Below are 15,087 nucleotides of genomic sequence, written 5' to 3'. Positions count from 1 at the left end.
TCAAACTGAGCCTGGTGATGGCGGTCTGGCCCTGAGCAGCTGTGGACACGCCTTAATAAGTTAGATTTTATTTTGATTAGGCACTGCAACGTAACCTTTGGTCTTTACAATTAAATATACACGTTAAAGGAGAACTATTCTGTGCTTTTAACCTTGTTACAACAGTGTTTCCTCATAATTAGTTCATTTGTATGTTGTATTTTGATCGATTCATGCTTGTTTGACTCATCCTGTGTTGTCCCGATGCTCAAGAGCTCAGAAAATTCTCACATTTACGGCCTAAAAATCTTGACTTTACTAGAATCCACGGATGGACGATATTGACGAAAATGAATATCTGGAAAATGTTTTGCATCATCTCGAGAACGATAGTCAGATGACATTTTTGGACCATGCTAAAGTTGTCATGTCTGTAAACGTCATGAGGTTCAAGTATCGCAGGAAACATGAATTAACCATAAAACAGTTTGACCTCTTAATTATAGATGATATACCGTATTTTCCGGGTTATAAATCAAAACTTTTTACATCGTTTTTGGCCGGGGTGCGACTTATTCTCTGACTTATGTGATATTATTTGTTATTTTCACACTGGCAACCACAAGAGGGAGAAGAATTCAATGGATTTAGTGATTTGGGGTAAAACTGATGCTTTGGTAAACTTGTTAGCATGTTCTTTATGCTATAGTTATCTGAATAACTGTTAATATGTTACGTTAACATACCAGACACTTACCACAGTTCTGTCTGTGCGTCATGTAGCTGAAGGTGTTAGCGTTAGCATACATCCATGCTAACATGCTAACACCATGGGGTTATCTAATCTGTTATTATTTTAAACTGCATTTCAAGATGAAATGTCTGTTCTTGGTCTTGGATTTTATCAAATACATTTCCCCAAAAATGTGACTTATACTCCAGTGCGACTTATATATGTTTTTGTCGTCATTATGCATTTTTTGGCTGGTGCGGAAAGTACAATATTCTTTGCAATATTATGAATTTATTCGCCACATCCCCAACCTCTAATCATACTCCTTCTTCCGCAGACTGGTAAACACTCGGACCGAGCAGTGATATTCTGACTATTCATGAGCAATCGTCCGCGTTAAGTGCGCCCCCAGATGTGACCCTGGTATAAATCTGTTTGACTGGGAAGCATGTGTCCAATTCCCCCTCGTCTCACATCACCAGGGAGCCTTTAATATGACTTGAAAATGAATAGCGTGGGTATAAATGCGACACAGACGGGGACCTCCATTGTACAGGGCTCGTATGTCTATAAAAGGGTGATTTGATGGGAGGAATATAGAGTGATAGTTACGGCAAAAAGACCAAAAAAGAACGCATTCATTAGAGTTGTGTTCAGATAATAGAGGTGTATCTTTGTGTAACATGTGATTAAATATACAGTGATAATTACCTGGTCTGCCCACACGGGGGAAGCCTATAAATCTCCGTACTTTTTACAGATTAAACCCTGAGCCAAAACGTCTCCCATCTGGAACTCCTCTGTTTGTACCGTTAGTGCTTAGTCTGCGCTGTTGTGGATTTTGGACAAATGTGTCTACTTTTACTTGGATATGGTTTCAGACATGCTGTTAACGCCCCGGGGTTTTCAATTAATGATGATGGCAATAACATGCTTTTGTTAAGGCCATTACTTTATAACAGTGGTCCCCAAACTTCTTGACTCGAGGTGTGTTTGTGTGAACGAATGAATTACTATAAATTACACGCAAGATTTGACCTGTAACTTGTAACAAAGCAAACAAATGCAAGACTCAATGTACAAATTATTTTCCAAATGCATTAAATAATGATTAATTATCTACTGTCTTCTACTGTCCACAAGAGTCTTCTTCTGTGTCAAACACTTGCACTTCCTGCTTGATTGGCCCCGGTAGCCGTTTGTGGTGAATTTTATTTTCTGCGCGCCATAGATTTCACTTAGTGCGCGCAGTGCACTAAGTGCGAGCAGTGCAAGCAGTGCGCTATGTGCGAGCAGTGCATTAAGTGCGAGCAGTGCACTAAGTGCGAGCAGTGCGCTATGTGCGAGCAGTGCGCAGCTGCGCAGGCGCAGCTTAGAGGGAACAGTGGCATCTCTTGGGGAAATGTGGGCATTACAGGCAAAAAGGTAAAATGAACGGCCAGCCACAGTATCGTGAGTTTGAATCCCGACTCCGACATTTGCTGCATCATGTCCTCCTTTCTCTCTCAGCATTCCCCTTCCTTTCTTTCTCATTCCATTTACTATCTAAAAGTAGTAAAAGTATTGCCTAAAAAAAAGTTTTGTTTTTTTTTTAATCTTGAATATAACTTTTACAAGCTTGGCGGGCCGGATTGAAAGGCCCAATGGGCCGGATGTGGCCCGCGGGCCGTAGTTTGGGGACCACTGCTCTAAACATTAATTCAACAAAATAAAGCTCTTGTATATTTAATTTTTTTTTTTTTTTTTAATGAAACATTAGATGAGTTTGCAGGCTAAATTTCTAGTGTGATGTCATCAATTACAAACAGGAAGGGAAATTATAAACCTAAAAATGTGCTATTCTTGGATAACATTTTGATCATGTTTAGCAAAATTAAAAATATATTAATCTTAACTGCATTTTAGTTCAATGAATCATCTGACCTGTAGGGGGCACTTTAAGTACATCCTTTTACTTTTGTACTCCTGGTCGTGACTTTTATACCCAGGACGTGCACACGAGGTTTGGCTACCATTTCATTGGTTTAATATCTTAGTATATTAAAAACATGATGCCGTGACCGCTTGCCTGACTCATTATAAACCGCTCCAGTCGCACCACACGTGTCCGGAATGCCACTGACCTGCCTGCCTTCCAGCGTGTACAGCCGCTTGACCGCCCCGGAGTCCAGCTTGATGGCGTCTGTGATGTCACTGAGCACCTGTTCGAAAGAGTGCGCCGTCTTCCTGTTGAGGAGAACGCGCACCGCTTTGCGAGGCTTGACCCCGCTGCGGATGACCGTGACCAGTTTGGGCTTGATGAAGTCCTTGGCCTCCCGCTGGTGGTCGCTCATTAGGGCGGTGAGGGACGGGAGCGAGCGGGACGTGCTGGTCTTGGAGCCCACGGACCAGTTGGGGTTGACGTTCCTGGTGTAGTCCACTCTTCGCAAGGGTCCGTTTGAGGCGCAGACGTAACTCTCACCTGCGATGTAAAAAGAGAGACGCTAAGTTCAAAGTATGTGTTTTACGCTATACCGTTAAAAAGAAAAAGAAAGTGAGAGGGAACAAGAGAGAGAACGAAGGAGAGAAAGAAGGAGAGACAGAGAGAGAAAGAGCTTGTCAAAGTTGCAATTTTTCCAATATTTCAGCCGACTGAAAAGGTGCATTTACCGCCAGCTAATGTAGTTGTACATCTTCAAAGTATGTGTTTTACGCTATACCGTTAAAAAAAAAAGAAACAAAGAAGACAGAAGGAGAGAGAGAAAGAGAGAGAAAGAGAGAGAGAAAGAGAGACATCTAGTGTTTTCGTCATGCAATGGTCATGGCGACTGTCCAGAACTACAAAAGTAATAGAGGTCTTAAGACTAGATCTGATAAAGCTCAAGATAATTCTAAAACTGTGGAAACGAGGTCAAATTGACAGTATTACAGTGAAGAGAGAAGCAACACAACATAAACAAACTCGGCTCGAGGCACTGATGCACATGACAAGATATCATTTAATAGAAAGAAGAGACATTAACGTCACCGTTTTCATCGCTGTGGGTGATGCAAATGAAGAGTTTATCTTTTAGAGCCGTGTTTGTTCCACTTTTGAGTAGCGGCACACACAAGATTTAACTCTACCATAGCACACCACAAACTAAGACATCACCAAATCAGGCCTTTTATTAAAAAATGTGGTATATCATTTGAGAAATACTGTCCTTTCCACTATCTGGTACTTTCAGGATACTCTAAAATGACACAGTATTCAAGTAAACCCATGTGTGAATCCCAGTAATACATCCAAGCACATTTTCCCTGGCACAATTGTAGAAAGTCATTAGAGAACCAAAAAGACACAGAGAGGCTGTTGACCTTTTAGTTTAAAATAACTGGATTATCCTGTTCTTTCTATCAATGCTCGGTTACAGCCGGAGTGAGGCTAAACTGGGTTGGGCCTGGTTGGATGGAGGCCAATGGGAAAACTCGGGTCCATAGTGAGACAGCTCCAGTCTAGTGCAGATGTCGTTGTGTCCTTGGGCAAGATGTTGCGCCCTCTGCTCCGACAGTTTGGGAGAGGTACGTGGTGCTTTTTGAATGGGAAAAGTGAAAGACAGAGACGATCACGTCTTTACTCTTCCGTTTTATTTCAGGAAAGAACACTGAAAACTTTGCGCAGGCGCATATTACACATTTCCGCCAGCCAATAGAAATAAACATTTTAACAGGTTATATGTACATTTTTATCATTTACACTTTTTGTACTGAACACAGTCTTGACCACAATAATTAACTTAAAGGTGAAAATAGTGTCTTATGACAAATTTCAAATCTGTGACTCGCTTTTTAACCTGTCACATACTCCCCCTCAAAATAGATGTTGTCCCCAACATAAGCATCTGAACAAAAAATGAATGGGCACATACCACAATCATAACCAATATCAGAATTTCAATCAAGTGCATACTCCCAATTCCAATATTTTGGTTGATCAGAAAATCAAGTCTTTTAAAGTGTCCATCTCACATAAGGTGCCATTGTTTATATACCTGGTATATAAAGAAAACAAAAACACAGTACTTGTGGCGAATCACAGCCTATACCTGAAGAATAACCAATTACAGTCTCAATTCAATAATGAAGAATAAACCCAAAATCAATATGAGTAAAATGTAGACACATCAACCCAAACTCTAGGTAATTAACCCAATCAATGTATTAACATTGTCCATAAAACTCTTGAAAACAATAGGGATGTACACCGTACAACCATGGCATATTCTGCTCTGCACGAAAAGGAAATGTCATAATGTTGTGACAAGTTGGTGTACCAAGTCTATCATAGGTGAATATCTTTGGTTTCCTGTGTTCTCTTCTTGGTCGCTGAATCTCTCTATCAGTATCACTGTGGGTAGGAGAAGGTAGTAGTTGAGGTTCCTCCTCAGGTGGATCTTCCACCAAGACAACTTCAGGCAGATGACATTCTTCTTCAGCTTCCAGCTCGTGCTCTGGCAGTGCATCTGCAGGCTGGTTATTGTCATGAGACGATTCTGTGGTCCCCTCTTGAGTATTTGGATAGTGTGGCACTAGATAATACTCATCTTCCTCATCATCATCCTCTTCTGACTGGATACTTTCTGGTGTTGTCTCGGATTGTCTTGCAGTTGTCTTCCTTTTTGATTGTAATGATGTCTCTAACGGCAAGTGGTCACATGGCAAAAGGAGATTACGATGTAATGTTCTGGACCTGCCCTTTCCTCTCTCAGGTTTCAGTTCATAAACAGGAATGTCCTTGTTTACTTGACGAACCACTGTATGCACAATGTCTTCCCAGTGACTTCTCAATTTGCCTGGACCCCCGCGTGGAGTCAAATTCCTAACTAAAACTCGATCTCCAGGTAACAGAGTAGAATACCTCAGTTTGTTGTCATACAGTCTCTTGCTCCTAACAGCAGCTTTGTTTGTATTTTCTCGTGTGACCTCATAAGCATCTTTCATACCCTGTTTCCACTTGAACATGTAACTCTGATGATCACAGTCACTCTGGTCTTGGTTTGGGGTTAAACTAAACAACATGTCCACTGGTAACCGTGGTGATTGTCCATAAAGTAAATAGAAGGGAGAAAACCCTGTCACCTCACTTTTAGTACAGTTGTAGGCATAGATCAGTTTGTTTAGTGAGTCCTTCCAATTGCTCTTTTGTTTCTCTGTGAGCGTCTTTAACATCTGAATCAAAGTCCGGTTGAACCTCTCGACCTGGCCATTACCCTGGGGATGGTAAGGAGTTGTCCTAGAGCCAGCAACCCCACAGTACTCTTTCAATTGGGCAAAAAGATGGTTCTCAAATTCACCACCCTGATCATGGTGAAGCCTCAGTGGAAACCCAAACTTTAAAGCATAGTCATTAAAGATTTTGTCTGCAGCGGTTTTACCAGACTTGGACGTGGTGGCATAAGCCTGGGCAAAACGCGTAAAATGGTCAACAACAACAAGAATGTACTCATAACCACCCTTACATTTGTCCAAGTGTAAAAAGTCAACAGAAACAAGTTCAAAAGGCTGCGTTGTGACTATATTAGTGAGCGGAGCTCTAGTTTCACGACTGGGTCTTTTTGTTTTAAGGCACACACATTTCCTCAAAACATAATCCTCAATGTCTTTTTGCATGAAGGGCCAGTAAAAACGGTCCCGTACCAAAGAAATAGTCCTTTCAACACCATGATGGCCCATCTCATCATGAAGTTCTTTTAACACCATTGACCTGTGTTTTTCAGGGAGAACCAGTTGTGTTCTGTTTGTTGTTTTTCTGTACAAAACACCTCTGTCATTAAACTGTAGCTTATCCCACTCTCTCAGGAAACACAAAATATGTGGACTAAGCTGTTTGAGTTCTGACCCTGACGGTTTTGTTTCTGCTAGTTTAAGTCTAATGATATGTCCAACAATGGGATCAGTCTCTTGATCTTGTTTGATCTGTCCAACAGTAAGTGGAGCTATAGGCACACTCATTGACACTGTAGCACATTTTGCTGAAATACCCATAGACCAGGCGGCACTAGCCTCACTCTGATGGTCGACTGCCTGTGTAGCTGCACTCACAGCATCATATGACATTTCTTTTGAACATGCCTCCATGTAAGTCTCCATATCTAAAGGCATCCTAGATAAACTGTCCGCATCTATGTTCTCTCTGCCTGGGCGATACTTCACAGAAAAATGGAAATCGGCAAGTTCTGCAACCCATCGGCTTCCTGTTGCATTCAATTTAGCGGTTGACAGTACATAAGTAAGCGGATTATTATCACTATACACTGTGAAGAATGGTGCATAGTACAAGTAATCACGAAACTTGTCTGTGATTGCCCATTTTAGAGCCAAGAATTCTAGCTTGCCTGAGTGTAAGTTATAGTTTTTCTCTGCTGCAGTTAGGGTTCTTGATCCATAAGCTATTACACGGAGTTTTCCATTTTGCCTCTGATACAATACAGCGCCTAGTCCTTGGTTAGAAGCGTCTGTGTGTAAAACAAACGGTTGAGTAAAGTCAGGGAAACCTAAAACAGGAGGTTGTACTAAACATTCAATTAGCTGCTCCAACACTGACTGATGCACACTAGTCCAATGAATAGGTGTACTGGAAGGGACACAGTTAGTTTTTCTCATTGTCACTTTTTTTCTTGTGTTCGGCTGAGTCTCTGTGTTCGACGGGGCTTTGAGCAAATCATACAAAGGACTAGCAACACAAGAGAAACCTTTGATATATTGCCTATAGTAGCTTAACAGTCCTAATATTGCTCTTAGCTCACCTACAGTACCTGGCTTCTTGTTTTTCAGTGCTCTCACAGCAGCTGTGTCTGCTGGGTCCATTTTACTTCCTTCAGCAGAAACAATCCTGCCCAGATATCTAACTTCTGGTTTGAAAAGGTCACACTTTCTTGGTTTTAGTTTTATCCCATTGTCTCTGAGGCGTCGCAATACTTTCCTGACATCCTCAACATGGTCATCAAAAGTCCTGCTGAATACAAGGACGTCATCCAGATAAGGAATGCATATCTCGTCCCGCAGTCCTTCTAGACATTGTTCCATACACCGCTGAAACGCAGCCGGGGCATTCATGAGGCCAAATGGAATTCGAATCCATTCATAAAGGCCCCAGGGGGTCACAAATGCGGTCATATGTCTACTGTCTTTGGACATGAACCCCTGGTGATACGCCTTACCCTGGTCCAGTAGTGAAAAGGTTGTGTTCCCTCCCAGGCTGTCCATCACATCCTGTACCCGGGGAATGGGGTGTCGATCTGGGTGTGTTTTGCGGTTCAGTTCTCTGTAATCAATACACAAACGCAGTGTGCCGTCTTTTTTTCTTACACAGACTACAGGGGACGAGTAAGAGGAAATAGACTTTTCCACCCACCCCTGAGCTATCAAGTCCTGTAAATAATCCTTCATCTCCCTGTACAGTGGTTTTGGTACAGACAGATATGTTTTAGTAACTGGATCTGTGTCCTTTAACATAATGTCCATCTGCAGATTTGTCACACGCCCTATGTCATCATCAGTTTTCGAAAATGATGGAGACTCTTCCCTTAACATTTGCTGAACAATTTTACTTTGACTTTCATTCAAATGAGACAGGTCAACAGGAGGGTCCCATTGCTCGCTGGTGTGGGGGCATTCTGCGGCTTCACGAATGTGGACTTCATTAATGACAGTAGGTAGATCTTTTTTGAAGATGTTGGCCGGATAAACAGACCCCACTGACTGCACAGTACCAATAGTAGTTCTACCAGAAAAGTGATGTCATGGTTGGTTGGGTTCTGTACACTGACAACTATCTTGGGAATGGACCCTGCTTTCACTGAAACTAAAGTGTCACAAAACTCTAGTCCGTCAGGCCATTGTGGATTTTCTCCAGGTTCAAAAATCAATGTAACGTCTTCTCTGAACGTCTTAGCCTGCACCCTACACTCAATAAAAAGTGAGCTATGACTGGGTACAGTCATTCTCTCATTTGTTGTTCTCACATTGTACTCGGGTGTTTGTCCCACACTTACGGCTTTTATGAAAGTATCAGCTTTGTTTTTCCTGAAATGTGGAAAAGCCAGTTTAACTGCCCTCAGAAGTTTGTCTTTCCCCCCTGAGTCAGTCCCACACTTTAAACTGTCTAAGACCAAGTGCTCGATGACGTTAAACCCAATAATCGGACATCGCTGCTGGTTACCTTTAAGTACTAAAATTGGTATGAGTAACTCAGAGTCATTATCAGTAAGTCTGAATGGGACCTCTAGCCAGCCCATGTATGGCATATCTGTGCCATTGGCTGCCACAAGGTGTAGGGGTACATTAGGGTCAATAAACTCGTTCACATCTTTTAGTGGTACCTCGGGTAAGTTAGTGTCTCTCCAAACTTCATCTACAGCACAAACCTGTGAGCCAGAGTCCCAAAGTGCTTCAAACTTTTTGTTTCCTAAAAAACACCTAATGAGACACTTTCTCCCAACTAACTCTCTGACAGAAGGTATTCTATCTTCAGAATGTTTCTTGTTGTTTGGTCTTTTAGAGGACATCCTACCCCTAACACTACCACAGATGTAGGGTTTACATTTACTTTTGTGCATGGACCAGTGCTCCTCTTGGCACTCTTTGGAACAGTAAAGGGCACTTTTACACACTGAACAACATCTTAAACTTTGAATTTCCCTATTAGCACAACCGTAACAACACTGGGATCTGTCTGTCTCTGTGGTCACCCCATGTCCCGTTGGAGTGACCCGTGCTAGTTTAAAGCACTAACTCTAGCCTGTCTCACTGGCCTCTGTACTCTACAGCCCGCCCTGAAATGCTCATTGCTCCCACATCTAAAACAGTGCTGACAAAACTCCTCCCCTGCCTGAATGCAAGAGTAACACCTGGGCTGTGGGCGGGGCATGTGGTACCGCTGAGGGGCAAAGCGCTGCTGGAACTGGGTATTCCCTCTCGTTGGTCCCAGGCCTGGTGCTGGGTGGTACTGCTGAAGAGCTGCTTGGGAGTGCTGAGGGTAGAAGGTCCCAGCAGATGGGTCGAGCTGGTTCGGCGGTCGTGGCTCCTGGAACGGTGGACGCGGCTGGAAGGTTGGTGCCGAGTAGTGGTCCCCTGGTCCTCCGCTGAAGGGTGCTGCAACAGCTGTCGACTTCTGCATGGTCTCTCTGATTTGGCAAACCTCAGCCTTTAAGTCATTTAAAAGCACCATCTCAGAGCGCATCTTTTTAATCTCTGACAGGAGCTCCGGTGGCAAAGCGGCAGTGCTTTGTTTTTGGACTGTCTTTTTCTCTGCTGGGGCTGGGGTGTCGCTGGGCTGAACGACATTAACTGAAGTCGCTCTTTGGGTAACAGCATGTTTCTTTTTGTCTTGTCGTTCCTTTTCATTTGCACACGCCACATTAACTTTCTCTAACAAGACTTCATCAGATGTGGTTTCCTGGAGAAGGTAGGGCTGCATGTCACTCTTGATACTGTCACTTTGCAAGCCAGTCAGGATGGTATGCATGAATAAACTCTGGACCAAAGCCGGATTATATTTCAGACCTGACTCTGCTTCTTGGGATGCAAAGAGAATCTTCTGCCGAAGGTCCATGGCCCTCAGAAGGAAGTTTTGTGGAGTCTCCTTACTGCTTTGCACCTCAGAGGAGAGCTGCTTGTACAGTTCAGTAGCACCTTTCTCCAGATAGTGAGACCTGAGGATCCTCCGCAGAGCAGGAAGAGTGAGGTCCCCTTTACCTTCTAGGTAGCTCCTCAACTGCAAACCTGGTGTGATGGCACGGATCACTGCATCTATTATCTCGTCTTCTTGGTAGCCTTTACTGAGCCCACTTTCAATTTGCCTGGCCAAACTAGAGAATGTGAGCTTGTCTTTTTGTCCGGGCTCACCAATTTGGCCTGCTATCTTAAAGTCTTTGCGCCACATAGGGTTATCTTGAAGCGTTGGGGCTCGTCTTTGCACTGGCAGGGGTTGTGGGGTCAGTTTTTTTGTAATCTGCTGCATAGCTTCTTCTTTTTCTTGAATCCTGGTTCGTAAATCATTTAACTCTTTTTGTAAATCTTCTCTTTCTTGGTCTTCACCTTGTCGGGCAAAATCCGACTCTGGCATTTTTGCATTTTCAATAGTGTCTTTAATACTGAGCAACTCAGACATTCCCTCGTCTTCTAGCTCAGCTAATTCAGCTCTTTCAACATGGCTTGTGATCAGTGCAATAAGTTGGCCACGACTTTTGTCTGTGAGTTGCTCTTTTCTCTGTCCAGATATTAGTGTCAAACACACGTTTATCAGTTGTTCAACATTCAGTTCATATAATGCACCTTTAATTTCAAGCTGCAAAGTTTCTAGCTCCGACTCCATTTTGATCAGATACGTGGACAAAGCAGTTCAACGAGGGCTTATTCAACTTCGTGGTCTTGCGGTGCCCTCTAGTGGTGGTTGTGCGCACTTGAGATACGACCTGTTGCACGTGTTGACAAAGCCACGTTGTTTGCGGTGCCTCGCTGCTGATGCTAGGTTCCGATGCTAGGGTTCGAAGAAGGATATTCGGGTCGAGCTTCCACTCACGGCTGGTGGATAAAACTCTAGCCAAACATCCCAGCGGTGCCTCCAAATGTTGCGCCCTCTGCTCCGACAGTTTGGGAGAGGTACGTGGTGCTTTTTGAATGGGAAAAGTGAAAGACAGAGACGATCACGTCTTTACTCTTCCGTTTTATTTCAGGAAAGAACACTGAAAACTTTGCGCAGGCGCATATTACACATTTCCGCCAGCCAATAGAAATAAACATTTTAACAGGTTATATGTACATTTTTATCATTTACACTTTTTGTACTGAACACAGTCTTGACCACAATAATTAACTTAAAGGTGAAAATAGTGTCTTATGACAAATTTCAAATCTGTGACTCGCTTTTTAACCTGTCACAAAGACACCTCACCCACCTCGCCTGGTATGAAGTGCCTTGTATGTGTGCATGACTGATTGCTGGTGGGCTGACAATATCAAGCTTACCATCAGCGAGTAAATGAATAATGCAAGGCAAGGCAAGGCAAGGCAAGTTTATTTGTAGAGCACATTTCATACACAAGGCAATTCAAAGTGCTTCACACAGCAGGAAAAATGCATTCAAATCACAAAGAAATTAAAGAAACAGAAATACAATAAAATTAACTAAATTAAAAATTATCAATCCAACTGATTTTCTAAACTAATAAAATCACAAACAAAAGAGAAGAGTGCAAAGAAAAAATTGTTTCAGTCATATGCGCAGCTAAACAAAACTGTTTTTAGCTTAGATTTGAACTTTGTCAGAGTAGAAGCCTGTCTCACATCTTCAGGAAGACTGTTCCAGATTTTAGCTGCATAAAACTGAAACGCAGATTCCCCATGTTTTGTCCTGACTCTGGCACCAGCAGGAGGCCGGTCCCTGAGGTCCTCAGAGTCCGAGATGGTTCATATGGCACTAACATATCCAAGATGTACTTTGGTGCTAGGCCATGGAGAGACTTGTACACAAGCAGAGCTGCTTTAAAGTCTATTCTCTGAGCCACAGGAGCCAGTGCAGAGACCTGAGAACAGGACTAATGTGATCATACTTCCTGGTTCTGGTCAGGACCCGAGCAGCAGCGTTCTGGATGTACTGCAGCTGTTTTACAGCTCGTTTGGAGAGACCAGTGAGGAGGCCGTTACAGTAGTCTAATCTACTGGAGACAAACGCGTGGATAAGTCTCTCTAAATCTGTTTTTGACACTATATTTTTGATTTTGGCAATGTTTTCTAGATGGTAAAAAGCTGCTGATGTTATTGATTTGACGTGGCTATTAAAGTTCAAGTCTGAGTCCATTATTACCCCCAGATTTCTAATTTGGTTTGTAGGTTTTAGAGCGAGACTCTGGAGGTGACCGCTAACACTTTCTCTTTGTTTCTGTGGGCCAAAAACGATTATTTCAGTCTTGTCTGAGTTCAGCTGGAGAAAGTTGTTTTGCATCCACAAACTGATCTGTTGGCTGCAGTGACAGAGTGAATCTACTGGTCCATAGCATGAAATTACGCAACTTGGAGCGTCTGGAAAAGCGCTTTATAAGACAAATGTGTGATTATAATCAAACAAAAAGCTATTATATCCATTCGTTACACATAAAGTAAACGGAATTCCTGGGCTGGCAACAGAAACGGCCGCGCTTGTGTGTCTTGACAACATGGCCAGCTCACAAACGTGCGTCCAACAAGGAGTTAACGTTCCCCACAGAAACAAAACGCCTGCACATTAAGAGGCCGGGCAGTGTCCTCCTGCGTTTCCTCCGTTCTTCTTCCTCCAGCACTTTCTATTCGACCAGCGACATTCCGATATAGTACAGCTAACACCCAGAAAAATGTGTCCCCGTTAGGACAAAGTCACGTGACAAATGCCCGGCGCTCGGCCAGTGAATGTAAAGCCGCAGGAAGAATGCAAGTTTGTTCCAAAAGGTGGTGCGAGTAAAATGTGTGGCATGTCCGGGCTCTGTGCGGTCATGAATGGGAAGGGAAAGCGGCAGTGCATTCCAACTAGCATGCTACGTTTGTCACTGACATTTTCTAACAGCTAAATATAGTTACAGGAGAAAGTTAAGTATGCTTTTCAGTGGGTTTTTACAAGCGTGAGTAACACAATGAGTAAAATCATTCAAAAGCGAACATGTTCTTCTATCGTTTGTTGGCATGTTTTGATTGCGGTATGTTTAGGGTATGTTTCGATTTTTTAAATATCAAAACTGGGACGCACCCAGGTTGGGCTGGGGGGTAATGATAAAATTGTAAAAAGTGTGTAATTTAGCACATTTATATGCTATATCCATGGTTCATTCATGGCTAACTTGTGGGTCAGAATATACCGTATTTTCCAGACTATAAGTAGTTCATAGTTTTGGCCGGGCTGCGACTCATACTTATATTTATACTTAAATACCTATACTTATACTCCGGAGCGACTTATATGTGAAATTATTTGTTATTTTCACACTGCATTTCATACTCCAGTGCAACTTAAATATGTTTTTTACTTCTCTATTATGCATTTTTTGGCTGGAGCGACTTATACTCCGGTGCGACTTATAGTCCGGAAAATATGGTAATCTCATCTGTCAGTCGAAATGAGAGCATTTTGTGTGTTCTGGTTATTCTGAAGCCATATTTTTCGATTTTGCCAAAATAAACGACAATATATTCCCCTCTTTACTGTTGGCGTGTCTCTAAGTGGTCAAAAACCGGGACAACTGGGACATGTCTTGAGTAAAACTGGGACAAATCAATGGTTTTGTATAGATCTGCTGGGACATGGGACACAGGGCTCAAAACAGGGACTGTCCCGAGCTAATAGAGACATCTGGTCACCCAAGGTATGTATCGTAAATAACAGACGCTAACTAGTGTAATTTATATTGCAATAACACAAAGCTCGTAATAACATACAAAATTACTATGCGACTTGATCAAAGTCGAATCTTGACAAATACAAAATTGCTTTAATTATCTGTTCATTCTAGCTCGCTGCTGATTAGCAATCACGGTAAATGCTAGCTTTCACTACAGATTTTATCAAAGTAGAAATAGTGCTATACTGGCTTATGTATAGAAGAAAACACCTCTATTTATAATGGCATATTTAAGTACCAGGGGAAAATACAGCTTAAGTATATTTATCGGGTCTTGTGTATTAGCTTGTAATACACATTTAAAGTGCCTTTACTACTCATTGAACTAAAGATAAATACGTTTTAAACTTAGCTAAAAGAAATCATACACATTTTATCATAGAATAGCAATTATTTTTAGGTTTATAATTTAAATTCCTGTTTGTGATTGATGACATCACAATAGGAAATTTTATCTAACAATCACTGGGCCAAAACCATCATTACATTTTTTCAAAAACATATGAGAGCCTTTTATTTAGTTTCATTGAATTCAACATTAGAATTCATGTTTAGAAAATTAATTTTAAAATCAGTTTCTTTTGTATAAATTCTGCATAAACTTTGGATGGAATGAGTGCGCCTGGTGTGATGTCACTTCCTGTCATGTTCCACAGATTTTTCATCTTTTCTCCACAAATAGCTACTTTTATTGGTGTAAAACTATGATTTATATTCACAACCAAACTAAAATAATCACAGCACAATTTAACTGAGTCTAAAATTTAGTTTAGACCCGTTTCGGTGACAGGCCACACGGGACGGTCTCTCTTGTGGCACCTGGTTTTATTTGGGGGGGGGGGGGGGGGGGGGGCACAGAGCCAGGGCTGGGGTCTGAGCCAGAGTCTAAGCGGAGCCGTCCATCATGTCACTCTGGATGTGGGACGGGGGGGAGGCCCTCGGACGGTCACCGGTCGGGGGATCGGCGTGGCCCCAGGGGGAGGGTCT

The 15,087-nt window shown here is 42.4% G+C and overlaps 1 protein-coding gene across 3 annotated transcripts in view; it reads right to left on the bottom strand.

Moving 5' to 3' along the window:
* Positions 1–15,087, bottom strand: part of dclk2a (doublecortin-like kinase 2a) — a 69,861-nt gene that overhangs the window by 44,919 nt on the left and 9,855 nt on the right. For all 3 annotated transcript variants that reach the window (XR_011930112.1, XM_072463073.1, XM_072463074.1), the window contains exon 2: positions 2,836–3,173. Coding sequence is in view for 2 of the 3 variants with exons in the window: in XM_072463073.1 (XP_072319174.1) it covers positions 2,836–3,173 (338 nt within the window). In the remaining variant the exon portion in view is untranslated. The remainder of the gene's footprint in view (positions 1–2,835; positions 3,174–15,087) is intronic.

This window comes from Eucyclogobius newberryi, unplaced genomic scaffold, assembly GCF_026437365.1.
Source record: "Eucyclogobius newberryi isolate DKJ021-1_F unplaced genomic scaffold, fEucNew1.0.hap1 SCAF_4, whole genome shotgun sequence".
Classification (NCBI taxonomy): domain Eukaryota; kingdom Metazoa; phylum Chordata; class Actinopteri; order Gobiiformes; family Gobiidae; genus Eucyclogobius; species Eucyclogobius newberryi.
Note: the sequence above shows the minus strand (reverse complement) of the source record. Positions and strands in the feature narration are given on the sequence as shown.